This window comes from Staurois parvus, unplaced genomic scaffold (genome assembly GCF_062004578.1).
Source record: "Staurois parvus isolate SC_StPar_1 unplaced genomic scaffold, SC_StPar_1.0 ptg000202l, whole genome shotgun sequence".
NCBI lineage: Eukaryota > Metazoa > Chordata > Amphibia > Anura > Ranidae > Staurois > Staurois parvus.
The window spans coordinates 8,310,230-8,338,087 of NW_028317998.1; the positions used below are offsets into that span (position 1 = coordinate 8,310,230).

At 38.9% G+C, this 27,858-nt stretch overlaps 1 protein-coding gene across 5 annotated transcripts in view; it reads left to right on the forward strand.

The window, feature by feature from the left end:
- The window catches only part of TENM1 (teneurin transmembrane protein 1), a 947,931-nt gene that overhangs the window by 607,213 nt on the left and 312,860 nt on the right, over nucleotides 1-27,858 (forward strand). For all 5 annotated transcript variants that reach the window (XM_089678299.1, XM_089678298.1, XM_089678300.1 and 2 more), the window contains 4 exons: nucleotides 7,915-8,100; nucleotides 13,052-13,075; nucleotides 15,492-15,638; nucleotides 25,409-25,625. In XM_089678299.1, coding sequence (XP_089534425.1) covers nucleotides 7,915-8,100; nucleotides 13,052-13,075; nucleotides 15,492-15,638; nucleotides 25,409-25,625 — 574 coding nt within the window. The remainder of the gene's footprint in view (nucleotides 1-7,914; nucleotides 8,101-13,051; nucleotides 13,076-15,491; nucleotides 15,639-25,408; nucleotides 25,626-27,858) is intronic.

The window sequence follows — 27,858 nt, forward strand, 5'->3', positions numbered from 1 at the left end:
TAGATTATGAAATATAATATTTCTCTGATATGATTTTATTAACCTTAATGAGAGTTCTTTGAACAAGAGTGAAAGTTTTAACACAACAACCAAAATTTATTAGTGAATAGCAGGGAGGTCTAGACTAACATACCACAATCTATCTATTTTACAACAAGAAAAATGAAAAGAGAAACAAAATGTAAACGATTAAACCAATGAAATATAGAATATAATGCTCATACCCTAAACCCACAAACAGCAAGACAGACAACACATACGACAAGCATGTATACATGTAAAGTGCCAGAGAGATGTCCTGATATGTACCAATGGTGTAGCATGGGGGGTCCCCAGGATTGTTGGATCTTCTCTCCTATCTTCCCCCAAAATCTATCATGATATACACCTATCTCTCATAGACTTGCATGGGGCCATCCTGATTGGTAGAACTATCTAATCTATCTCCCACGCATCTCATCCAGAATTGGACAATTTCCCCATCCCATATCGCTTGCATAACTCAGCCCCTTCCCAGAGCCTCCCCTTTTGGTGATAAAATTACATATGCCAGGACATGGCACCGAGGCGGCTGGGTTGAGGCTCTCTTATCAAAATTCCCTTCATTATTGAGTATTTGGAGGGAACCTTAGTTAGGTAAGGTCATAGCCTGGGAAAACTGTGCATTCCAGACGGATAGCCATCCCCATTGCATATCTAAAGAGTGGGTACTTTGAAGTGGCCCTCATACAAACAAAGATTTAAATGGCCTGGTCTAGATAGTTATGTCGGCCCCATATAATCTGAGATAAGGTAGTTAATTTAGTGTTTGTCCGTTCTCGCATAATAGAGCATTCCTCCACTACAAAGCTATCTAGTAGAATAATTACTAAAGCCTGATCCCTTGTTCCCATGTCTATGTACAGTACACCTATATGTACAGTACAGTACACCTATATCAAACCAAGCTCTGATATTTCTAACTTTGTAACTTGGTTAACGTATAGTTATAAAAATATCTATTTACAGTTGCTGATGAAGATTATACATAATTCAACAGTAGCATGAATAATAAATGAATAAGAAATGCAAATCATGATTTGATAATGTATACCAGCAAGAAATTTTGTATGTGGCCGTTATGTTTCTCATGACTCATGTTCCATACATTCGTGGTTGTAGCCTCAGTTTGTAGTTACTATCTGTATATTGAGTATTCACCATACTAGCTAAATGACTGCTGAGATAACTACACCTACAGTGCATTTCTTCAGTCATCCTTAATGAAAACCTGTCAAAACAGAAATATGGAGCATACTATTGCTAATATCTGCTTCTGAAAATGCTTGATGCTTGCCTATCATGTTGATGCATTGGCATTAGTTTGGGTCACTGACCAAAAACGAGTATAGCAAAAAGGAGTTCTGACTTTGCTTTGAATTTCATTTGCTGCATGCTTGTTCTTGTGCACTGATTCCTGAATATTAAAACCAAATACAAGGCAATTGGTATTTTCAAAAGGAGGCCAACAATCATGACGGTCCTCATATTTCTGTCTTGACAGGTGTACGTTATATAATCAATAGACAAGCATTAAGGAAGCAGAGCACGGAAACACTCTGTGTTTAAAGCTGAGCTCCAGGCAGTTAGAATAGTCAAAAATGAATGCATCTCCATGATCATGAATAAACCATTACATGTATCTTTTAAATGCAAGCAGTGTAATCACCCAAATTTGTCTGGCTATCAGCCTATTGCATTCCTATATAGCAGAGCCCAGACTGAGGATGGAGAAACAGCACAAGGAGCCAATCAGCTGTGCTGTAGTAAAAATAGCATGTTGATTGAAAGAGAGTAAAGTGATAGAGAGATGAGCTCATTAGTCTCTCTACTACTCTTTTCACTGTCCAGTCACAGTGGGGAGTGTGGAGGAGGCCTGTAAGTTTTACTAAACAGTGGTGATGTTGCAAATTTTGCACAACTGGACAGTACACATGTGCATGCCAAAAAATGTTGTTTTGTTTTCAGATTTATTTGTTATTTGAATAATTTGTTTTCGGTAGCATTTGTTAATGGGCCTATTCATTTTTGGAATTAATTTCATATCTTCAGCATTTGTTTCATTTCATTCAAAATGCCGCTGGTTGCTAAGGAGTGGGCCGCTGCTGCATCCTTAACAACCATGACTCATTTGCTGTCAGTGGGATTCCCCGCTGATAGCAGATGGAAAGAAAACTAGTACCAGTTAACAAAAATTTTTTAAAAAACAGCATGGGGGTCTCTCCAAACCATGCCAGGCCCTGGATTTTGAGGGGAACCCCACACCGAAATGTATTAACCACTTTCCCGCCACACTATAGCAGATATACTGCTACAGGGCATCAGGGGTGCGTAAAATCACTTATACGTACGTGATTTTGCAGTTCTGGGTAGGGGACGAGTGCAAGCTGCGCAAGCGCCCTACTTGCGCTGCTATTCACAGCTTCGGCTCTCAACCCCCAGGTCCCGGCTGGTGATTACTCACCGCTACCTGGTATTTGCCGAGCATTACCGACGGGGGGGAGAGAACTGTATATAAACAATACAGTTTTCTCCCCTGTCAGCAGAACCATGCAAAGCAGTGTGCTTACAGTGAAGCACACACACACAGCTTACAGTACAGCACACAGCACACAGTTAACCCTTTGTTTGCCCCACATGTTAACCCCTTCCTGCCTAGTGCCATTAGTACAGTGTAAGTGCTTTTTATTAGCACTGATCACTGTATTGTGTCACTGGGGATGTCAGGGACACCAAGTCAGTTCCCCACAGTGTCAGAATGTCAGTCCCACAGTCCAGCTATAAGACAATGTAGCAGAATACATTTTGGCCTAAATTTTCGAGGAAATTTGATTTTGTAAAATTTTTTTACTAGACATGTTTAATAGCAAAAAAGGTAAAACATATAGTTTGTTTTTTTAAAAAATTGTCGGTCTTTTTTTTAATAGCGCAAAAAATAAGAAACGCACAGACGATCAAATACCACAGAAAGAAAGCTATATTTGTGGGAAAAAAGGACATACATTTCATATGTGGTGCAGTGTTGCATGACCGCGCAATTGTCAGTTAAAATAACGTAATGCCCTACTGCAAAAAACGGTCTGGTCAGGAAAGGGGGTAAATCCTCTGCAGGGCAAGTGGTTAAAAACCAGTTTTGGGTCCTCCCCAAAATCCATACCAGACCCTTAGGTCTGGTATGGATTTTAAGGGGAAACCCACACCAAAATTTCAAAAAAAAAAATCATACCAGACCATAATCTAAGCATGCAGTCCAGCAAGCCAGGAAAGGGGAAGGGGTTACAAGAAATCCCCCCAAACCATACCAGGTCACATGTCCTCAATGGGGGGGTGCTGTGGGGGAGGGGCCTCCCTCCTAAGGACCTTGTGACAAGGACCTCTTTCCCACAACCCTGGGCAGTGGTTGTGGGGGTCTGCAGGTAGGGAGCTTATCGGAATCTGGAAGCCCCCTTTACCAATGGGATCCCCAGGTCCCGAGCTTCACCTCATGTGAATGAGCAGGAGTGCATAGTACTCCTACTCATTCACCCCAAAAATTTTCAAAAGTAAAAAAAAAACACAGTCATTTATTAAAAACTCCCCAAAATAAACGTCCCCTGAAGTAGATCCAACATCAGGATAACACAGACCCACACGAAAAAGAAAAACCTGCCACTCATCGAACAAGATGTGTCCCATCCAGGGACACACTCCAAATGACAGGTAAACTAGGGGGGGCATCATGCTTGACGAGCTGCGTTTTGTTTTTATTTTTTAGAGCAGGCCATTATTCATAGTGATTGATGTTGGATCTACATTGGGGACATTTATTTTTTTAGGGTTTTTTTCAATAAAGGATTTTAAACTGTCTCTGTAGTTTTCCTTTCTTACTTTTGATTTTTTTGGTGAATGAGTCTGGGTACTATGTACCCCATATTTATTCACATTGGAGGGTGGGATCTGGGGGCCCCCTTGTTAAAGGAAGTTTCCAGATTCCGTTAAGCCCCCACCATCAGACACCCATAACCACCGCCCCTCTCCCCCAAAGAACCACCCTATGTTCAGATCATTTGGCCTGGTATGGTTCAGGAGGGAGATGCTTACTCGCTCTCCCCCCCTTCCTGGCTTGCCAGGCTGCATGCTCAGATAAGGGTCTAGTATGAATTTGAGGGGACCCCGCACCATTTCTTTTTAAATTTCAAGAGTGGGGTTCTCCTTAAAATCCATACCAGACATAAGTGTCTGGTTAAAAAAACTATTTAAAAAACAATGTGGGGTCCCCCCCAATCTATACCAGGCCCTAATCTATATGAATATATACCAGGGTGTTTAAAAAAATTTTAACCGGTACTTATTTTGATTACATTCTGCATAGCAGATGAGTCATGGTTGTTAAGGATGTGGCGGTCGACCACTCCTTAACAATCGGCGCTTCTCAATGCATCAGAATGATCCAAATGAATCCAAAAATGTCATTAGAACTTTTTCCAGAGTAGTTCAAATTCTTTACTATGTCTGTTTTGGAAATTCGGATACATCCGAATCTCCAAAAATAAAATTCTTGTCCAAAAAATGACTCAGAACAAACTAAATTGCACATGTCAACTGGATAGAGAATAATGCAGATCCTTTTAGTCTCTTATAAGAATTTCATCGGTGCATTTATCTTCTTGCCTGGAGTTCAACTTCAAAAGTAGATCTTTTCAGTATGGGGACTATAAGAAGGTCGCCTTCTTGATGCTGAGTTATACATGTAATCTGTCATCTTCTCTGTTTATTATTCAACAAAATTGTGGTAGGCAAAGAACAAACCCTTTCTTTTTGTTTTGATATATATATATATATATATATATATATATATATATATATACTTTTTATTTAATTACACCCATGTTTTATGTATGCATTGTGTGTCAGATGGTGTTTTACCCACCTATGTGGTAGCCAATGTTCAACCTGTATGTACACTATTACATAGTTGGATGCTGCAGTTCTCCTTCTAAACATTACATTTGCCTGGCTGTCTCTGGCCACATTCTTTTTTTTTACCTATAGCAGGCATGCAGCTAGTGAAGAATGAATGTAGAACATCTGATTTACATATTTTTCTGGCATAAGTCATTCAGGAGGGTTCAACAATGACAATGTATGTATTTCTTTCAGCACTGGGGTCATTTGTGGCCTTTATCCAACAAAGAAAATTCCATTGCGCACAGTACAGCAACCCTTAGTAGCAAACCAGGAACCATTTCTTTTTTCTGACTAGTTTGTACTAAAATCTGACTAATAGAAAAACATGAGCTTCAACCAAATTGTTCCTAGTGTCTTCCTGGTGTTTTATGGACAATAGATTGTAATTCTTTCAGGGGACAGTGACTGATTTGAATGGATGTATGTGCTTTATAATACACTGCTTTGGTTGTATGTACATGCTGAAAGGATCTAGATAACTTCCATTTTGTATTATGTACGCCATTTTAAGTATTAAGTTAGCTTTTTGCAGATATATTAGAAGTTTAATGAAACTGTTTTTGGTTGTTCAAGGATGTATCAACAGAAGCTAACATGACCCTGACAATGTCTTTGTCTGGCTGTTTTCCAGAAAGTTAGCCAAAACAATTTGTACCAAGAAATGTATATGTTATGTTTCATGTAGTTAGCTCATGATGGAAATTTACAAGTTACAGTTTTCAAAACTCGCTCCCCCCTCCTTTATTTTATCTGTAGTCTATATAATCTTTTTAATGTCTAATAAACTTTGAACATCTCTGAACATAAGCTGCTGTTATTCCCGTGTTCAAGGGGTGTTCCCAGAATTCTGCTGATAAACCAGGAATCTCTCCACAGACCGGGGGTCTCTGAGGGGAAAAGAAAATCATTCCTTTCACATGCTGGACATAAATTTCAGTGGCTGCAGTTATTGCTTAAAGTGGAGTTCCACCCAAAAGGGGAAGTTCTGCTTTACGCCTTTGTCCCTCGCTCCCCATTAAGAATTGGCACCTTTGGGGAGTGCAGGGGGAAGCGGGTACCCGCTCCCACTACTGCTGCGATCTCCTAAGGCAATCAGAAGTGGAAGTTGTCCTCCCCCCTTCCTTCCCCTAGTTTTCTGACAGGTCCTAGAAGACTATGGGACCATTCACAAAGCGCAGCGTTTCTCGCGCCTGCACAGTGGGCACCCAGCTGTGAAGCCCCAAGCTGTCACAGCTGGGTGTCCACACTGAACACGCCAATGCCAGGGAGAGAAGACGGCCTGTGAAACCAGTGGTGGTGAGGACACCGCTGGACTGAGGGACAGGTAAGTGTCTGTACTTTAAAAGTCAGCAGCTACAATTTTATAGCTGCTGACTTTTTTTTTCCAGGTGGAACTCAGCTTTCGTCATATTAAATAACCCTCCTAGAGCTTTGTATGAATAATATCCTATAGGAGGCCATTGGATAAAACTATATACATTATCTATGTGATCTAGTTTAAAATTGAATATCGTCCATGGCCATAGACACCTTAATAAATCCACAAAAGCACAGTGGCTAAATGGTTAGCACTTCCGTGTGGCAGTACTAAGGTTGCTGATTCGCAATCCCAACCACAGCACCACCTGCCTGGAGTTTGCACGTTCTCCCTGTCACTGCGTGGGTTTCCTCTGGGTACCCCAGTTTCCTCCCACACTCCAAAGACATGCTGGTAGGTTAATTGGCTCCTGTCAAAATTGGCCCTAGTATGTGTATGTATGAATGTGAGTTAGGAACTTTAGACTGTACGCCCCTTGAGGGATAGGGACTGATGTGAATATACAATATATGTATGTAAAGCGCTGCGTAAATTGACGGCGCTATAGAACTACCTCAAATAAATATCCTGAAAATGTTTGTTGGGAGCTATTTTTATATCCTTCCTGTGTGTTCATTATAACATTTATGAAGGCAAATACTTTGTTGTGTTTGCAAAGGTATTTCAAGAGTCACTTTGACAGCACAACTGCGCATTTTGGGATTTGATGTAATGCCAAAGCCGGGTAAGTACTGCTCCCAGTGAAGTGGAGCAAAGCCAGTCATAATCATTAAGCACAATTTACCAGAGCTCAAGAAATAAACTCCTAAGTCTCTTTGTGACAGTTTAATGTAGTTTAGTTGGGCACAAATCTCAATGATTAACATATCCCAGGTGATGTAATAGTCATTCACTTTTGGCGGATGCTGTATTAGATGTTTTTTTTTTTTTTGCAGAGAGTACCGTAAACAACCGTGCAATACTTGTCACATACTAAAAGGACTGCATGATCATTATTTTTATTAACCTGTCCTAATGCAGAACAGGATCAGAGTGCTGACAGAATGTCATTTTGTGCTGGCTTCCCCATGGAGACTTAAACAGTTTGCTCCAACTTAAGCAATTATTTGAACCTTTGAACATATCATTTGTAAGACAATTAGCTTGTGTTAGGCTACAAAATAAGAAATACTATTGTTCTGGTGCTGTGGCTCAGTCTCTCCTTGATTCCAGCATTTTTATACAGATCGATACATATTTTCTGTTTTGAGTTGTGATTTCTCTAACCTCTAGAGTGTTTTTGCTACTTTGCCATCTATCAAGCTTCTAATGCTGGAATGCTGCCCAAGTGCAAAGCTTTATCGGGAGCAAGTTAACATTATGAATGTAATAGGCTTCCAATGTTTGACTTAAGGGGAGCTTTGCTTTGCTATTACTATTTGGAAGGGAAAAAAAGCTTGGATGTGTTAGGATTTTAATTCTGTAACGGAATTTCCGTCTGTGAGTCGGTGTTTGCTCTGTCATATCATAATGCCGTTAATTAGGATTTGCATAGCTTTTCATTAATTGCCAATGCCAAAGGAAAGTCTTTTGTGACACAATAACACCGTTGCTCATTATTGCTCCTCTAGAGCTCTGCTCAGTGGACTGTGGAAGTCATGGCGTGTGCTCAGGAGGTGTCTGTCAATGTGAAGATGGCTGGGGAGGAGCCAGCTGTGAAGAACGCACCTGTCACCCAAACTGTGCTGAACATGGACAATGTAAAGATGGAAAATGTGAATGCAGCCCAGGATGGGAGGGGGAGCAGTGTACCATTGGTGAGTTTCCTGCTTCTGTCTTATCAAATGCAGCACCATATGTTACTGTCATTTGTTAGAATATTTTCAGTAAGTACACATTTTGAGTTATTATTGCAGTGCTTACCAGAAAGCCATTTTTGACACATTCACATTGTTATATGTTCGCTCTTTTTTCTTTTTCTTACTTTGTTAAATAAACATGATATGTAGATTAGCCCTTAGAGGCAGCTTTCAGTGACTCAGTGAAATGACTCCGTGACTCACTTAACAACTGTTATGGTAAAATATCAGTCACACAGGGAGTTTATTATTTTCAATGAGTCAGCCAACTGATTGCTATGCATTGTGAGAATACAACAGGTTGTACTGCTCCAGATGGACCAATGAAATCCGTCCCTGTCCAAACACCAGGTGGTACAAGGGCCTACCTGACTGTCCACCAATTGATTTGATAGTTTAGGCAGGTACTTGCAGTATATAATTTAGGAAGATCTAAAATTAAATGATTGATTAGGTTTGGTTAGTTTTTTTTAATATAGCAAGTGACATAAATTCAAGGATTTTTTTTGTTAAGTCATATAAGATAGATGTTCTTATGTTCTACTGTTAGGCATATTGCTTATTCAACTGATGAAAATCAGGTCTTATATGTTGTAACAAATGATGATATTATCCTGCGACCTAGTGCTGTGAGTGCCCTTTAATTTATGTTGCATTTTGAGAACAACAGTGAAAAACAACCATTGTTTAGCACCACAAAGCAGAAAGCAAAGCCCACAAATGTAATGAGCAAATATGGCATTTATGAGTGTGATATCATGGGCAAACATCCAGATGTCAATGTAATATTTTATCCAGTTATGGTCCCAGTTGAACATATATGAATAGATAATTAGATGTATAATCAAATGTTTCTAGAATAACTTCCTGCAGTCTGTATTGATATTATCATACTGAGCCCCCTTGCACAGCAGAAACATATCTTATGTTTTTCACTCATTTAGTCAACTTTATTTTTTCAGCTAACATTTTTTTTCAAATTCAGTCATTAAGGGCATCAGTATTGTGCATTTGTTTGTGGCTAGTAAAAATAGTTTTTGCCACTTGAATAAGTTGAATATTATACGCATATACATTATATATATGTTTTTGTAGTCTGTAGTCACAGCGGATGAATCATAAAAAGGATCAAAGGACTTAGGTTTGATATGCATAGGAGAAGATTTACTAAAACTGATGAGTGCAAAATCTGGAAAAGAAACCAATCAGCTTCCAAGTTTTATTGTCAAAGCTTAATTGAACAAGCTGAAGTTAGAAGCTGATTGGCTACCATGCACAGTTGCACCAGATTCCAAGTGCTCCAGTTTTAGTAAATCTCCCCCTAAGGATCAGTTTCAGATTCAGCAATCACTACTCTATTCTCGAACCTGCACCAAGAAAATGATGGAGATAATCTAGCTAATTGTGAGAAAAAGAACCTTCTTTTGTTACTCAGGATTTCTTTAATCAGCCTTTAACAGAGTTCATAGAGAGTAATGGAAACTCTAGAGGGATAATTATTAAATAAAAATGTAGTTCCACTAACTATAGAGTTTAGTTGAGGTTTAGTTGAGGTAATCTGAATATATTTAAAGTGGAGTTAAACCCTCCTATCCCTTTCAGTCAAAAAAGCTGCCATCTTAGCCTCTGTTCATCTTCAGTTATAACACCAGCCATTTGATGGTTTGACAGTTTGGTTGAGAGCACACGCAAATGTGATAGTTAGCATTCCTGGCATGTGATTTGAAACCGTTAGATCGTTGGGTTTAGTTCCGCTTTAATGATGTGTGAGTGTTTCAGTTTATAACTATAACCAAGAAGTCTCATTCAATCCCCATCCTAGAAAAATTATTCTACCTATAACATTTAAAAATGATAACAAAGCAGTATGATGCCTGCTCTGTTAGAAAACTAGCCGCCTCATGTAAACAAGTTTTACATTTGCATTATCATCATAATTATTAATTGGTATAATGTACTGGGTAAAATCATCATTATACACAGGGGACCTTTTGAGGCATACAAAATATACTGGGCTTCCTGTGCTCCCAGGCCCAATAGCATTAATGCTCATGTTTTATGCAAAAATATCACTAGTTACTGATTGATATTTTTTCTTCTTGCTCACTTTCTAATCCAAGTCACAAAGTTATATTTGTTTATTTATTTATGCATATGAAATATTTTTGTTTAATGAGGCATGTATGCAAAATTGCCATGTAATTCATTATTTTTTTAGCTGAAGGAAAATCTATTTTAGGCAGAAATTTCACATTCAATTATTGGCAGTAAGGAAAAACTGTTTTTTTTTTCTGCATGCAGAATACCTATTTAAACATTCAAAATATGTGCCAGGATACAGAACCTTTTTGGCAGCCCCACAAATTTTAAGAGACTTGAAGCTAAACATCAAATAGATAGCTAAATACACAGATAAAATCAACAACAATAAGACAGTTCATTGCAAGGTGGGGGGTGGCTTGCCCACCATGGTGCACCCCACAGTGTTAAAAGACATTTCTCCTGGTGGGGTAGAAAAAGAGTAGGCTGCAATGCTCACTGCCTTCCCTTTCCAGGCCACCCAGGCTGCACATCTGGATTGGGGTCTGGTTTGAATTTTAGAAGGAACCTCACAGAATTTGTTTTCATGTACTGGTTCTTCGCTAGGTAGTGGGTCATCTAGTAGGTGTGGAGAGATTGTTGGGCATCGGGTTGTCATGCTTAACGATGAATCTGCATCACTGGATGACATGATTCATATTGGATTTACGTCAGGGTACATTTTTTATATTTCTGGCAATAAAGAACCTTTTCATCATGTGGGTGTCTTTATTTAATGTTATCTCTTTGTCGCAATGGGTAAGGGGTACTAATGTATCCCTGTATTTATTAGACATGTGCATGCCAGAAATGTTTGCTTTGTTTAATTTCAGATGCATTTGTTCATTGAAGAATTTTGTATCATCATATTTTTCATGTTGAAGCAATCTACTTTCAGAATTCATTTTGTATCTTCAGCATTCATTTAATATATTTGTTTGTCCAAGTGGATTCAAAAATATTAGCATTTTTTTTTCAGAAAGATTGCTATATATTAGTTTTTGGTTTCGATATTTTGGGTGGATTCTTTATTCATATATCAAAACTATTATGAAGGATTGAATATTCTCGGATGCAATGGAATAAATAATGCAAAATTCAGCCACCCCAAATTTTTCAAACCTAAGAATTGCATTAGACTGTGGAACTGAACAGACTGACTGTGACAATTACAAATTTAATTTTAAATCTCAAATAATGAATCTGAATTATCGAACACATTCAAAAATTGAATTCATTTCTCCATGGGCCCAAACTACTATTACATCATGTAACAGCATCTGAATGAAACTACCGTATTTATTCGAGTATAACGCGCACACGTGTATAATGCGCACCCCTAATTTTCGATTAAAAATCGGTATAAAATTTTGTTTCACTTTTTGAAGAACCAAAAATATGAAGAACACTGAATTGTGCAAAACAGCAAAACAGCAATGCTTACCGTAACGTGTGGGCGAGGCGAGGAAAGGAAATGAAGAGGCGACCATATGTTACAGCGGATAAGAATTCTCACCCCCAGTGTATCTCGCCAGTTCGGGCCGCCCACTGTACGCGACGAGGGGACATAGAAAAAAAAAAACGATCTCCTGTTTTCACCGCCCCTTAAAGGGGCGGGGCCGGCACAGGGGACGTTTTTTTTTCTTCGCTCTCGTGTACAGTGAGCGCCTGCGCCCTCAATGGACCGGCCGCCACTGCGTCACCCCACCAGTGCATCTCGCCAGTTCGGGCCGCCCACTGTACGCGACGAGGGGACGTAGAAAAAAAAAAAACGATCCCGTTTTCGCCGCCCCTTAAAGGGCCGGGGCCGGCACAGGGGACATTTTTCTTTCTTCGCCCTCGCGTACAGTGAGCGCCTGCGCCCTCAATGGATCGGCCGCCACTGCGTCACCCCACCCCAGCCCTCGTTTATAACGCGCACCCAAACTTTGATTTCTTTTTTTGGTAGAAAATTTTGCGCGTTATACTCGAATAAATACGGTAATTCATTTGTTAATTTTCTTATAACTTTTTTCAGATTCGTTGACATTCCCTATGCCCTTTCAGAGATTTGTACACATCTGAATCTCAGAAAATCAAACTGTTTGTCTGAAAATTGATTTGTAACTAAATGAAACGCACATGTCTACTATTTATTCATCTTGGGTGCAGCTATCTATTATAAAGGGTGATTCCAGAGTGCTATAAATCCCCTGCAGAAGCTCCCACATTCTCTTGCAACGCAGTGGTGTGGGTTTCTAAGGGTTAAAATGGGTGGTGGGAGGTTGAGGCATTTTTCAGCTTCTGAGAGGCAGGGGTGAGGATCTGACATCACACACTGCACACCACAGAGCAGAGAGCCAAGTGTAATCTGACACCTGAGTGGAGGGAATGGACACAACCCTCTCTACACAGTCTCACTGGAAAACGCACATCTGAGGCTGTCAGTCATCTGCTGTGTGCTGCAATATGCAAATTGTAGGGGAAGGAGAGGACAGCCAGGGTCCTATGGATTGAGGTAAGTATGCTTTATATGAGGATTTGCTTTGTTCATTTTTCATTTCAGAGGTTTACAAGCACATTAACTCAAATACTTTTACACTGCCCCTTGATATCATTATTGATTGATTCATTAGTTATTATTACTTATGTTCTTTCTTTTGTGGCTGTACCATACACCTCACTCTTGAGACTGAGACAATTTAATTATAATTATAAATGCATTATGACAAATTACAGTGCATTATCTGTGAGATTATTTATTGTTAAAACCATACATATTAATTCCAAAATGTTCTGCCGATATGAGACACATAATTGATAATAATGTTTTATGTTCTTTTTTTGGCAGCTCACTATCTGGATGCTGTAAGAGGTATGTTAGAGCCTGTCTCATTTCCTGAATGGAGGAAATGCTAAATCATCTATCCCTCGCTTCCCCAGCCTTAGTGTCCCTGACACACCTCTTTCACACCTCTTTGCATTACATGTGGGCAGGGCCGCTGATAAGGGGGTAGCACCTGTCCTCTTGTACGGGTCCCCATAAGTTCAAAAGGGGAGCCCAGAGCAGCTGGGTGAAGTTATTGGAATCAATCCCCCTGTGGCCTTTCCTGTGTTTACAAAGCTTCAGTTTGTGAATGAACAGGGAGCCTCTGTACAGACCGCTTCCTGTTCATTCACTCTGCAGCTGAGGCTGCAGAGAAAGGACTGAGGAATTGTGTCCTCAATCTCTTTCTCTGTCTCAAAAGTGAGATGTTGGAGTCTGTTTTGACCCCTGATATTTCAACAACCCACACAGGGCTGTTAAAAAATGTAAAAAGATATATGCCATCAAGGCATATTGATATTTACATAACTCCTCCAAGAGCCAGACCACTGCAACCAATAAACACATAATACACATGCACAGAAACATCATAGCAGGTGAAACCCGATACAGCAAGTTGCCCATGACAGTAGTAAACCTATTTTAAAGGTTATGTATGGATATATTTTATGACATGTACAGTAAGTACACTTAAATTCATGTGTTTTTTTAGTGTATTTCCTAATGTTTTCTGTGGATGTTGACAGCACGTCCTATATGGTATTGTCACTTGTATTTGCAATTAGAAAAAAATAAGCACATTTACTTGCATTTCAGTTCAGTTTATTTACTAAAGGAATAAACGATGTTCACTTTCACCATTATACATGCCTGTTTAACCATGTCGGTTCTCATACCTGTATAACTCATATGGACCAGAGCTATTTTTACATTTCTACTATGGTCCTGATTATTTGGCAATAATTTTATAATTACTTAAGAAAACAAAGCAATGCATTTGATTGTTGAGGGGTGGGGGACTAGGTTTTCTTTGGCATGAATGAAATAGGCAAAAAGACATTAAAAGTGAAAATAAAAATTATACATTTTAGAATTGGTCCCATTTAAAATGATACTAAGGATAACAATTATAGGGCACAATTAACCTACCAGCATGTCTTTGAAGAGTGAGAGGAAACCCATGCAAGCACAGGAAGAACATGCAAACTCCATGCAGAAAGTATGCTGAACAGGAATCAAACCAAGAAACCTAGTGCTGCAAGGCTGACCACTAAGGCACTGTGCTATTCAAAGACACTTGCAGACTATGTGCAAGTGCCATTTTACACAGGAGCAGAAGCAATTACCCACTGTCATTTTGACAAACAGTACTTGCCAATAGTAAAGGCAGGGATAGTGACGGTAAAGAAAGACAAACTGGGTGTAAGAGAAGCGTCTGAAAAACCTCTGTTTAAAATACTCAAGTGCTTAATATCAACATTAAATGTTTACTCTTGCATGCATTCTTAATCACTTGCCCATCTGAGGATTTACGCCCCTTCCTAACCAGGCCATTTTTTGCGATATGGCGCTGCATTATTTTAACTGACAGTTGCGCAGTCATACAACACTGCACCCAAATTAAATTTATGTCCTTTTTTTTTCTACAAAGAGAACTTTCTTTCGGTGGTATTTTATCACCTGTGTATTTTTTATTTTGCGCTATAAACAAAAAAAGACAGACAATTTTGAAAACAAAAACAATATTTTTGACTTTTTGCTATAAAACATATCCAGTAAAAAAAATTTAAATCAAATTTCTTCATAAATTTAGGCCAAAATGTATTCTGCTACAAAAAATCCCAATACATGTAAATTAATTGGTTTATATGAAAGTTATAGTGTCTACAAATGGCGATATATATACCGGAATTTTTTTTAATGCAAAATCACATATATACATGATTTTGCACAGCCCTGTCACCCTATAGCAGTACTTCTGCTATGGGCGGCTGAGAAGCGGTTAAGGCATTTTACATGTGCTTTCAAGGTAGAAACGGCACAGCATGTGATAAACTGCACATAAAATGCATGTTTTACGTGCTTTTCTTGCACTTCTATTCATCTTCTCAGTAGATAGGTTTTTGACAAATTGCAGCACAAATGCTGCTTGTAAATCATAGAAAATATGGCCTTACTCATAAGAAGTAAACCCTTGTTTGTACCTATGTAGGAAAGACAAGAGAGTTCCAACTTAGATACTGCAGGCCAGGGATGCAAAAGCTGTTATTAGGTTTAATGTGCTGTGAAATAATGACACTCCTGAAGGTGTTGCTGTAGTACTCCTAGATCAGTGTACAAGATCTGTATATATTAGGATTGGGGTTGGAGGGGGATTAGAATAACATACCTTTAGCTATAATTACACTTATTCATTATGTGAGAACCTTTTATTACTTATTCACACTTTGTCTTGTCTTATTAGATGGCTGCCCAGGTCTGTGTTATGGCAATGGGAGATGCACACTTGACCAAAATGGATGGCATTGTGTATGTCAAGTTGGCTGGAGTGGAGTAGGGTGTAATGTTATCATGGAAATGTCTTGTGTTGATAACATGGACAATGACTCAGGTATGTGCTTGCTATTATATAATGTATACGTGTTTGCTAGTGTATTTCAGATACAGCAGAATAACCACATTAACTTGTCACAGTCTGGGATCAGGCTCAGAGACCAGTGGCTGTGGCGGTAGAAAGGTTCACCAGTAATCAGCTGGAAATATACAAGCAGATCCCCATAGCAAATTATGCAAGCTCACCTAAGGCGTGAGGTCTAAGCACTATCCAGTTTTAATCAGAGCTCCTGATGGTGGAGATGAGTTTCACTGTGTGCTAATGTGATGTTGCGGCCCTCCGGATTGCCAAACAGGTAAACAGCAAATGGGTCAGGTAATTGAAGAAGCAGTTAAGGAAAAAGCAGAATCGTAGTCAGTGAACAACATGTAGTAGCTGGATGGGATCAGATGGAAGCAAAGTCGATGAACAAACCTACGGTCACTAATTGATAGTAGTGAAGATAATGATAGTAGCAGGTATACAAGAAGCAAGATGCCAGCTGGAGAGAGCACAATAATCTGGTAAACCAGAAGTGTAAAGATGTGTCCTAAATCAGGAACTTTGTTGAAGGAGCAATGGCTCAAAGGAAGTGAGATAAAAGGCAAGGTTGTCCAAGAGATCAGGCAAGGAGCTGTCCAGCAACTCAGTTGGCACAACAAGAAGAGCTACAGCCAGACACTGCTGAAGTCCCAGGTTCAGATCTGGACTTTGACACAACCATTCATTCAAAGATCCCAGCTTCAGCTCCCTCCCATTGTCCCAATTTGTCAGAGGGGTGTGGCCAGTGGGTGGGGACTGAGTTAAAGCAGGAATCTTTGAATGATTTAAATGGTTGGCATTGACTGAGTGTGACCTGAGCTTGGTATTGTAACAGATTAAGAGGCTAGTTATCTGACATACTAAATCTTGTGGATAACCATCCAAAATCAGGTAGAATATATATATATATATATATATATATAGAGGTTAGACAAAAAAAAAAAAATGGAAACACTGCATGATTTGCAGGTGTGAAAGTAACATGTTTCAAGTTGAAAGCGGAAGTGATGTACCATTCTTTTGCTTCCACTGTGTGATGAGACACCTAGTTAACAGGTGGGAAGTCCCACTTTCGTCATTCACTACGTGAGCTGTCAGTAATATGGAGTTATGTCAGAGCTTACTGAGCTTCAAATAGTGCAAATTGTTGGTGCCTGCTTAGAAGGTACCTCTGTGACTGAAGTTACCTATGTATTTGCGGTGTCAACAGGTACATTATCAAAGGTTATGACGGAATATACAGCTTCCGGGAAAACTCTGTCTGATAAGCATAGGCTTGATCGACATGATCAACTGACCGAAACAGACAAAAGGACAACTGCTGTGAAAGCGACTGCAGAACTCAATCTCAGTGTTTACAGGACTTAAATTGAGCTCTGCAGTCATTTTTGAAGCAGTTGTTTTCTTCACAAGGTCACTTGGTTGCAGAATGTCCTTTTGTCTCTTTCAGTCAGCTGACCATGTCAACCGTGCTTATCAGATGATGCTTTCCCAGAAACTGTATATGCCGTCATAACCTTTGATAATGTACTTCGCAATACAAGGCAGGATGGATCCTTGCTTTCATGTTGTTTATGTCGAGTTCTGACCCTACCATCTAAGTGTCACAGCTGAAATCGAAACCCATCAGACCAGGCAGCATTTTTCCAATCTTCTATTGTTCAATTTTGGGAAGACTGTGCAAATTGTAGCCTCCATTTCCTGCTCTTACCTGACAGGAGTGGCACCAGGTGTGGTCTTCTGCTGCTGTAGCCCATCTGCTTCAAGGTTCAACGTGTTGGGCTTTCAGAGATGGTATACTGTATACCTTGGTTGTAACAAGTGTTATTTGATTTACTGTTGCCTTTCTATCATCTCAAACCAGTCTGCCCATTCTCCTCTGACCTCTGACATCAACAAGGCATTTTCATCCACACAACTGCCATTCACTGGATATTTTGTTTACACACTGGTTGTGCGTGAAAATCCCAGTAGATTAGCAGTTTTTGAAATACTCAGACTATCCCGTTTGGCACCAACAATCATGCCACGTTCAAAGTCACCTAAATCCCCCTTCTTCCCCATTCTGAGGCTCAGTTTGAACTTCAGCTAGTCATCTTCACCACATCTAGATGCCTAAATGCATTAAATTGCTGCCATGTGATTGGCTGATTAGCAATTTGTGTTACCGAGCAATTGAATAGGTGTACCTAATAAAGTGGCCAGTGAGTGCATATACACTGTATATTCATATGGCTGTTTCTGCTCTCACCTATATGGTCTTTATGGGGTTTATGGCCAGATCTGTGTAACATCAGGTCAACCAAGTCAAGACTGGCAGCTTTATTGCTTTGTCCCCTTGAACATAATATGTAATACATAATACAGATATGTTTCTTTCAATTAGAACCTGTCATTTGGAGTTTTGAAAGGTCGAAGGTATTTTAGGAGAGCGATATTAAAGTGTACATACAGCCAATACTTTTGTTAGTTTAAGTTGGGGTAGAAATTAATTAAAACCCTGTTTTATTTTTTGCTGTATGTTTCTCATTGGGGAGATTTCACTGTACTTCCTCCCTGTTGATGTAACAAGAAGTCGGAGGGAAATCTCTACAAAGATAGCATAATTGTCTCTTTGACAATTGTCATTCAGATGTCTTAAACTCTAAATTTTGAAATTTCCCATCACGTTCTGTTTGGGTGACACTTGTTACCAGGACAAATGGAAAGGCTGTGTCACTTCTACATCCTGTAGTGGGTGAGGTTAGAGGGAGGAACCAGTAAGATTTGCTGGAAACCCAGGAGATCAACAGTGCTGCGTGTGTTTTTCTTTGGACCTCAGCAGAAGATTTCCCAGCATTGGTGCAATGTTCTGCAGTTAGGGCAGTAGGAAAGGTGAGTATGTACATTCTCTTTTACAGTTATGCAATGGTTTTAACAATTGGATGTTGGCATTATCAAATCTCACTCCAAATCTCATAGGACTAGCAGTCAGAGGCATAGTGATTTTGATGATGTTATTCTACGAATATCAGCTATGAAACTGAAGGCACGTGAGGACTTTTTTAGTGGTAGTAAAAAAATTAGCTATTTTTTAGGAGTAGCAAAAAGTAAATCTTTCAAGGTACTACTTAGACACAATAAATATTTCTAGATGTTCCTTATAGGATAGCAAAGATTCACTTTTTGAGTTCCGGTCCACTTTAAATGGTAACATGTTTGGAATTGGATAAGTAAGATAATAAAACCCCTGGCAGTAGACAACTCTTCTTCTAGCATAAATCAATAGTGTATAAATAATTGGCTATATTAACCAAGTATTTTGCGATGAGGATCACATTTTCTTTTGCATCTGTGCTTATATGTGCCATTTATTATTAACATCATTCGATAAAGTATATGGAAATGTAAGAAACCTGGAGGACATATAAAAGCTTCAAAGCACATCTGTTCTGTTGGCTTCCAGTTGTAACATCCTGATGAAATAATCAATCACCTTACTTTTTTTTTAACTCATCCATATGTTAATTTGCTAAGAGTGGGCTAATGGTGAGTTAGAGGAACAGTTTTCAGATTTGCAGCTGAGCTCTTGAAAGATATTTTCATCCCCCTTCACAGTGTTCTCATGTGACAAACATTCCTTATTTGTGCCAAAAACAGGAGAAACAGGAGAAAAAAATCTATAGTGATTAATGAATACTTTTTTTTTACTAAAGAAGGCAAATAGGACAGGTATTCGGTTGTATTATAGAAACAGCTGCCAAATTTCAGTTTCCCACCACCCAGTCTTCTAATTGGACAGGTAACCAGCAGGAGCAATTTGGCAAGGTTTTCTGTACCTTCTCCCCTCTTTTAGGCAGGTTCCTTCCAAGTATCTCATCCTATTGATTAATGCAGTGAAGCCTACTTGGGTCACAGTGTCGCGCCTTCTCTAATTAATCTTCCTGCGTACAAGAGATTATGGGAAGCCAATTTAAAGATACATTATAATAGTAGTAAACAAAATAACGATATTAATTCAATATAAAACCAGATTAGAGTGTGTTATATACGGTATACTTGCTTTGAGTTCAGCAATAAGGGAAACACATGTTACATGAGTGTGCTTTCTAGTATGGAAACTTACCAAAGAGAGGGCTTCTCAATGTTACAATACAGAAGGAGCCTGCAGAATGGTTCACTTTTGCAATAAAGCATTTAGCAGTTAATGGTAACAAAATACTATCAGATTTTCTAATTTTGCTGAAACTGCTTTTTATTTATAAATTAAACATTTTAACAAGGCATCATTATTCACACTGATTGTGTCTGATCTTTCAGGTGAATCAGGTAGATTAGGTTCTTTGTCATCTTTTTCATTTAATGGTCCAACAAGCACATCCCTAAGCATAAGCAGCTTTCAGCCCTCCCACAAATTCCTACAGGTTTCAAACAAATCTTAAATAAAGGCACATAATCCATCTAGAGATCACAAGCAAAAGATTAAATGTGAACACAGTAAGAAAGCATTTATTTTGTATGTATATTAGTGCTGCTTGTCTGAAGACAAATTATGAGAAATCTTTACATTCTATAAAGCACAGAGTTGTGTACTATCGACTCATCGTGGGTGGGAAACACTGATTAAGAAGATTCTCCATCTGTGTAGGGTAAATATCCCACAGATGGGTTAGTGTTACATTGAAATGAACTGGCTGGCCACACATGGATTCTGTATGTTGTGTACACACATAGCTGGTTGATAAAGGGTAGTGACATTTAGACATGTGTGATTTGTTTTGTTACGAATCGAAATTCAGATGACATTTTGATGATTTGGATATTTGGATGTATCGAAATCTCCAAATTCCAATAGCAATAAATGTCAATGAACTCGAAATAAGTTATAACAAAAACAACAAACTAATTTGTATTCATTTGTTTCATTCGGATGACATGATGCGATAGTTTGGGCCTTTTGGCAATGTTTGAAGCATCCAAAATAACATAACAACATTTTCATTGTTATAAAAAATACAGTACATATGAAATGGAGACATATGCTTTGATAAATGATTGATTTTGTTTTCCTGATCAATCTCGAATGATATGAATAATCACTCTATAACTAACCACCCAACTAATTTATATGCCACACACAAGGAAGTTAGTTTCGATCAATAATTAAAATGCTACTAACCCCAGGACCCTGCATTCACAATATCTGGTCTCCCGCAGTACACAGAACATACAAGTGCAATTATTTTAGTAAATATAAACTGCTAAATACCTTTTCTCATCAGCAGTTAGAGCAGTCTTCTGACTTCTATCAGTGTCCAGCAGAGCACTGGTTAAAGCTTGTAGGAGGAGTTTTCATTCTCCCCTATGAGGCTGCAGGACCCCGGACCCTCTGTCTGGACAGTGCTGATTGACCCTGTGATGATCACATGCACTCTCCCCAGAAAAATAAACTCTCTATCAATACACACCAAACTGAGCATGTGCAGCTGGTCTCCAAGCCTCTGTTCTATCAGGAGTTATATTGGGGACAATGGAAGAAGGGGGAGGATCAGAGAAGACAGGATTAAACACCCTTTTTACACAATGCGGAGGCTACACATTGAGTATAACAAGCATGCTTTACTGCATATACAGACTGATTTTACTGTTGTGGGTTTAGTAACACTTTAAAGGATTGTAAGTAATTGATCGTATCTCTGTTTCCACTCATGCATTCTTATAACTTGATCAATGGACATATGATCGGATTCATGAATTAAGCATCTCAGTGCTGCTGATCAATGCAACACGATTGCTAATTTTTCTGCCCTGGCCAGTCGACTTGATTAAATCCACTCTAAATCGGGTCTAAATTGATCAGAGGGGGAGTTATAGCTATTTAAAGTGATTGTAAAGGCTGAAGGTTTTTTTACCTTCATGCATTCTATGCATGAATGTAAAATATCTTGTGTGTGCTGCTCCCCTTACAGCCCCCCACCTAATACTCACCTGAGCCCCCCTTGATCCAGAGATGTGCTCAGGAACCTCGGCTGTCCCGGGTTTCTCTCTCCTCATTGGCTGAGACACAGCAGTGGGTGCCATTGGCACCCACTGCTGTTCGTCACAGCCAGTGAGTCAATGTGGAGATAGTGGGGGGGGGGGTTTATGGACACATAGGCTGGGGCTCAGAAGCAAGCACACAGCAGTGCCCCCATAGCAAGAGGTTTGCTCCTGGGGGCTCTGGTCAAGGGGGAGGAGCCAGGAGCACCGGCGGAGAACCTGAGAAGAAGAGGATTGGGGCCACTCGGTGCAAAACCATTTGACAGAGCAGGTAAGTATGACATGTTCGTTTTTTTTTTTCTTTAAAGATGAAGCTTTAAAATAACTTTAATTATTTGCCATTCCAATCATTTTGATCAAATTGTACATAGATCAGATTAAAAAAAAAATTAAAGTATGTGGCCACTATTAGGCTTTCCAAAACTATATAATAGAAGGACAGTCTGACAGTCTAAAAAAATCCCTTCAGTTTCTATCAAATCAAGAAGGCCTATGCGCTATATAGTTGATAATAGATCTAAAGAAGATTGTACAAACAGATTGTATAGTGTATGGTCACCTTAAGACAGCTAAGAAAACTCTCCTTACTGCATAGCCTGCTAATCGGGATCTCTGCCTAGCAACAATGATGTTAGAAAGGTCCTCCTGCATGGACATAAGCTTTTCTTGACTGGAAATATCACAAGAGGTACAGGGTCAGTGCGAACAGCAATCTCTGGAATCCCTAATGATACAGTACTGGTTTTGTGCTACGTTCACATGCACACAGATTTTGTTTAATTTGCTTACTGAGGTTCCCTTTCACCACCAGGCACCATAGCAGCTGTGGGCTGCTATGGCTATAGTTAGGTCAGTGGAAACAAACAGTAGCTTGCACATTATATATTTGTAAATTGCATTCATTTTTTTCTGTTAAATGTGCGTTTTCCTATGATGTTTTTCATAGTCCTATTACATTTTCATACTTAAATAGAGCATTTTCACTTTAAGATGACTGCAGTTGTTTCCAGCATTAATGCTTGTAAATCACTGTTGGTCTGTCTGTTTTAAGCCAGATGGTGCGTCTAGTAAAGCTTAGAAATTTGCTGAACGGTAGCTCAGCATTTTAATGTACTTGAGTGCTAGGGTGTTACACACATGGAAATATGGTCTTTTTATATTAACTTTCCCATAAAGCAAAGTTCAAGCTGTCATTAAGGAGGATTTCCCATCTAATGTGTTTGATTGTGTCAATTCTTTAAAGCTAAAACTGCAGTGTGACGATGATGGGACTTTTGAAGAATGACAGGAACCACTCAAATCTTTATATCTCTGCTTGAATTAAGGCAATTAGCATTTATTTTAAGAAACATTTAAACTCAAATATGTATATATAGCACAGTTTCATCTATGTAAATTCCTTAAGTTATTTTCTCTGAAGTAATTTTCAAATAGCAATGTACTGCACTGGATGTATCCAAAATGGGTGTATCAAGGATTTCTACAGCTTTTTAGGAAAAAAGTTTACTGCAAATCAGAATTTTAGATAATACATTCCAAACTGATTTTGCTGGCTTTTTACAGTGAAGAGTTGTAGTCTCTTGTCATATGACTGTATGGTGTGCAACCTCCCTCTCATGCTTCGTTGTGGCTTAGGCTTCAGAAGGTATAGAGAGGAGTGGTGTTGGGACCAGGCAAGACATTGCCTTGCATCTAAGTTTTTTTTCCAGATTCTGGGCCTTCAGGAAGGAAGGATTTGAGTGTCTGCTACAGTAGTTTGGCTAGCAGAATACACTTTGCAAAGATTTCCCATTATTTCCTGTCACGGACAAGAAGTGTAGGGAAACCTCTCTGACAGAGAACAATACAAAAATTGACAAAGGGGCTAACCCTTCCTGATCTAACCAAAAATACTCTAATTTCTTGTGAGCTCAGCCTGTCATTTACACCTACTCCCCAAGAGCGTGTTATTACAAAGGATGGGCTCACATTACTCCAGGACTGAGCAGAGTTCACATGAGCACCACTCACTCCTGGAAGAATACCTGTCCCCTGCTACCTATGGAGGAAGAAGAAGAAATCCTTTTGGCATCATTAGACTGACAAATGGACTGCAGGAAAAAAAGGTATGTATAAGAGCTTTTGAAATAAAAAATACTGTGGACGGGTAACCTACCTGGAGTTGCACTCTAACTGAAATATATTTTTAAAACAATACATAAAGCCTACACATGTGATGAGAAGCCCAGTGCACATGATGAATGCCATCCTTCCAAGGATTGATAATGCCATTATCAATAGAAACTTTCACCTATGAATAGATCCAAGAGTTGTTTATATAACATTTTTTTCTACTTTTGGCATATTATGTGAACTATATTGGTTCACAAAAATGGTCAAAGTCAATGGTGGAAATCAGAAGTTCATATACACCTAAGCTCCAAAGTGACTGGTGCCATTAGATGTAGACATCTGCACACTGGACATTTTTGTTTCGCATGCATTCATTCATTGAAGAATTTTGTTTTGTCTTATTCGTTTCATTGAACTGATTTGTTTTTGGAATTACTTTTATATTTTTGGCATTTGTTTCCTATTTTTGATGGTCAGGGTGGATTCAAATAATTTTTCAGTTTTTCCAAAAGATTGCTATATATTATCAAATCGGACAGATTCGAATCGGAAGGTTTTGATATTTTTGGGATGCTAGTCCAACCCACCAAGAGAAAAGGCATGATTGGAGCTGTTTGGACATTATCAACTGGTGTTATGTGCATCTGAATTAACGAATGGAGCAAAATTTGGATCTATTCATTATCTGAATCCAAATTATCAAGTGAATTAGAAAATTGAATTAATTTCCCCATGGGGCTAAACTACTGTTGCATCATGTGATGTCATTCCAAAAGAAACATATTAACTGTATGCATTTGGTTATTTTGTTGTAACTTTTTTCCGATTCATTCCTTACTTTGCCCATTCGGAGATTCGTATACATTCAAAATGGCATTTTCATCCAAAAAACAAATTGTAATGAAATGAAACACATGTCTAATTGGATGCCTAACAGTGCAGAGGCTCTGAATGTTAATGTTCTGTTTTTTTGAGTTTTCCTTGTTGCATGTAGACTAGCCCCAGTTATGCAGTATATCTCTGAGGAATTGTGTATAGAGGAAGTATAAATGTACTTACTTAAGAATCCTTCTGTGCTTTAAGAATATTTGTCTGGTTTTTTTTGTTTATTTTATAATGTAGCCAATGTTGTCTGACACTGTCAAGCGATACAGTGACTAGTAATCTTTAAAAAGGTACTGTATTCATGTAAGCAACAGTAACTTGTAATCTTTAAAAAGGTACTGTATTCATGTAAGCAAAGGTACTCTCTAAATTTCTAACATTTTTACAAATAAACGCAATAAGGAAAGATGTTCCAAAAGAAAATAAAAAAAACACCTTAAATATGTGATTCAAATTAAAGTTAAAAACATTAAAATCTGTATTACATTTTATATGCTGCTTTGTATGTCTGTTGTTCAGTATTTAATAGGTAAGATCATGGCTCATTAATTCAGTGATTTAAAGTAATTTCAGTTTTTTTTTTTTACTTTTGGAATATTAACACCAGCTAGCTAGCAGGTCTTAACCCCTTGTTTTAGCATTCATTAGCATTGCTGCTTTTTCATTGCCCTGCTCCATGAAATCTCAGTAGACTTACATTGGCTGATTTATGGTAATTTCATCCATTACAGATGGTCTGACAGATTGTGTAGATCCTGATTGCTGCCAGCAAGCCAATTGCTTCTCCAGTCCTCTCTGTCAAGGTTCACCTGACCCATTAGACCTCATCCAGCAAAGCCAGCCACCCTTTTCCCAGCATCCTCCGAGACTCTTCTATGACAGGATTAGATTTCTTATTGGCAAGGATGGTACTCATGTCATTCCTGGAGAAATCAGCCTTGACAGCAGGTAGGTATGGCCTTACATGTATGACATCATCAGGACACAGTGATCACAGACAAGTATGACAGCACTTTATCATATATTGACAAACATTTCTCTCCTCAGAGATGGTTTAATGGAATAGCATACTTGTTCATGATTTTCTAGCATATAAATAATTCAAAATAAACACAAACATTTAATGTGACTGAAATCTCCAGTGCAGAGAAAGCCGTCCGTTTACCTCTTCGTATTGTTACTTTTTTCTCATTGCATTTCTGAATCTTCTCTCTTTTACTAAGATTCATGCAAAATGTAATTATGAGCCTTTCATTGAAAATGATTATTGCATAGTAAGCACAAATGAATTTTGTATTTTGTCTTCTTATGTGTATTGCTCTTCAGAGTGTAGATGACATGCATTAATAAATGTCTTTTTTAAGTACATATCAAAAACTGAATTACTATAAATGGTTTAGCAGATGATGTCAAAGAAAGCCCCACAGTTTATGAAGTTTTGGGTGCTGTACAGACTTTAAAAGAAAGGCAAGTAGACTATGCACTTTGCAAGTGCAGTTGCACTCTGTGAGGGCATTTGCTCCAGAGCTTAGTAAATAAGGGGAAGCCCTGCTGACTTCAATCATCCAATCATGCACAAGCAAAATGCTGTTTTTTTTTTTTTAATTTTCCTTGCATGTGATTGGGTATTTGTTGCAAAGTGAAGTTTCACCTCATTTACTAAGATCTGGAGCAAACTCACTTGCAAAGTGTACAGTCTATTTGCCTTTAGTAAAACAACCCCAGTGCTTCTTTAACCTCCCTGGCGGTATTCCCGAGTGTAGCTCGGGGTAAAGTTTCAGTACCACAAGCGGTAACCCCGAGCTACCCTCGGGCTTACCATGCGGCGCTGCTCCGCGATCCCTCAATCACTTACCCTGTCCTGCGCTCCCGCGATGTCCCTCCTGCAGTGTCCCCGGCAAAGTAATCTGGCGGAAGCCAGCATCTGTCATCTGGGTTCCATCCCCTGTGAGCATCGGGACGTATGGGGGACGAAACGGCGGGAAATTTGAAAATGACAAAAAGTGACATTCACTAAAATCACTAAAATCACTTAGTAAAATATTACTGTATCAAACCATTTTACATACATTTTGTCCCTAGTGCTTTGTCCTGTGCCCTGACTGCATTTTTACTGTTTTTTCTGCCTGGAAACTGAGAAACGTCCATGGCGTCTAAAAAACATCCCTTTATGTCAAAATTGGTTTTAGAGCAGCTAGAGAACAGTGATAGTAAATTAGAACCACTTGCAGAATTGAGTGATAATGATTCGTGGGGGAAATTCATCATCAGACACTGAAAACGATTTCGCGACTTTGCTCAGTGATGTGCAAACTCGGCGCTATATTTCAAATTTCAGTGTTTTTGGTTTGATTATATTATTGAATTAAATGGCTTATTACTATATTATTATTTTGTATTATTATTTATTAAATTATAATTTATGATTTCGTGTTTCAAATTTTATCATACTCAGGATGTTTACTAGACTCTTGTTCGGACAGATTTCTGTGAGTTTGTACTGCTTTGAGCACAGAAATATGGACATAATCAGACCGCTAGGGAGGTTAAAGGATCTGCAGAAAATTAAAAGTCAGCAGCTGCAATATTGTAGCTGCTGACTATAAAAAAAAGACACCTTTCCAGGGATCCAGCACTGTCTTCACCTAGGTCGGTTCTTTGCCAGTCTTTGGGTCCCCAGCGCCAACATGTTTACTAAGGGAAGCCACCTGTGACTCCTTGAAGTTTCACGGCCGGCTGTGCTGCTCTGCTCTGTATGAATGGTCTCTTAGCCTCCTGAGACCTGTGACATGGTGAAGGTTGCAGACAGGGAGGGGGGAGGAGAACATCAGCTCCTATCGCCAAAGCAGTTGGAGAAGTGGGAGTGGGTAACTGCTACAACTAGGTGCCCACTCCACCCCCCCCCAAAAAAAAATAACAACCTCCAAAAGTGGGAGAATTGGAGGGAAATAGGTGTTAAAGTGGAACATCCCTTTTAGGGTGAAGTTACACTTTAACTTTATGAATATAACTTTGTTGCGCTTAACCTAGTTTCACTGTAAGCTCTAATGAGCAGGGCCCTCTGACACCTCCTGTATTGAATTTTATTGTTATTGTACTGCCTGCCCTCATGTTAAGTGCTGCGCAAACTATTGGCACTATATAAATCCTGTATATTAATAATAATAGTAATAATTAGTAT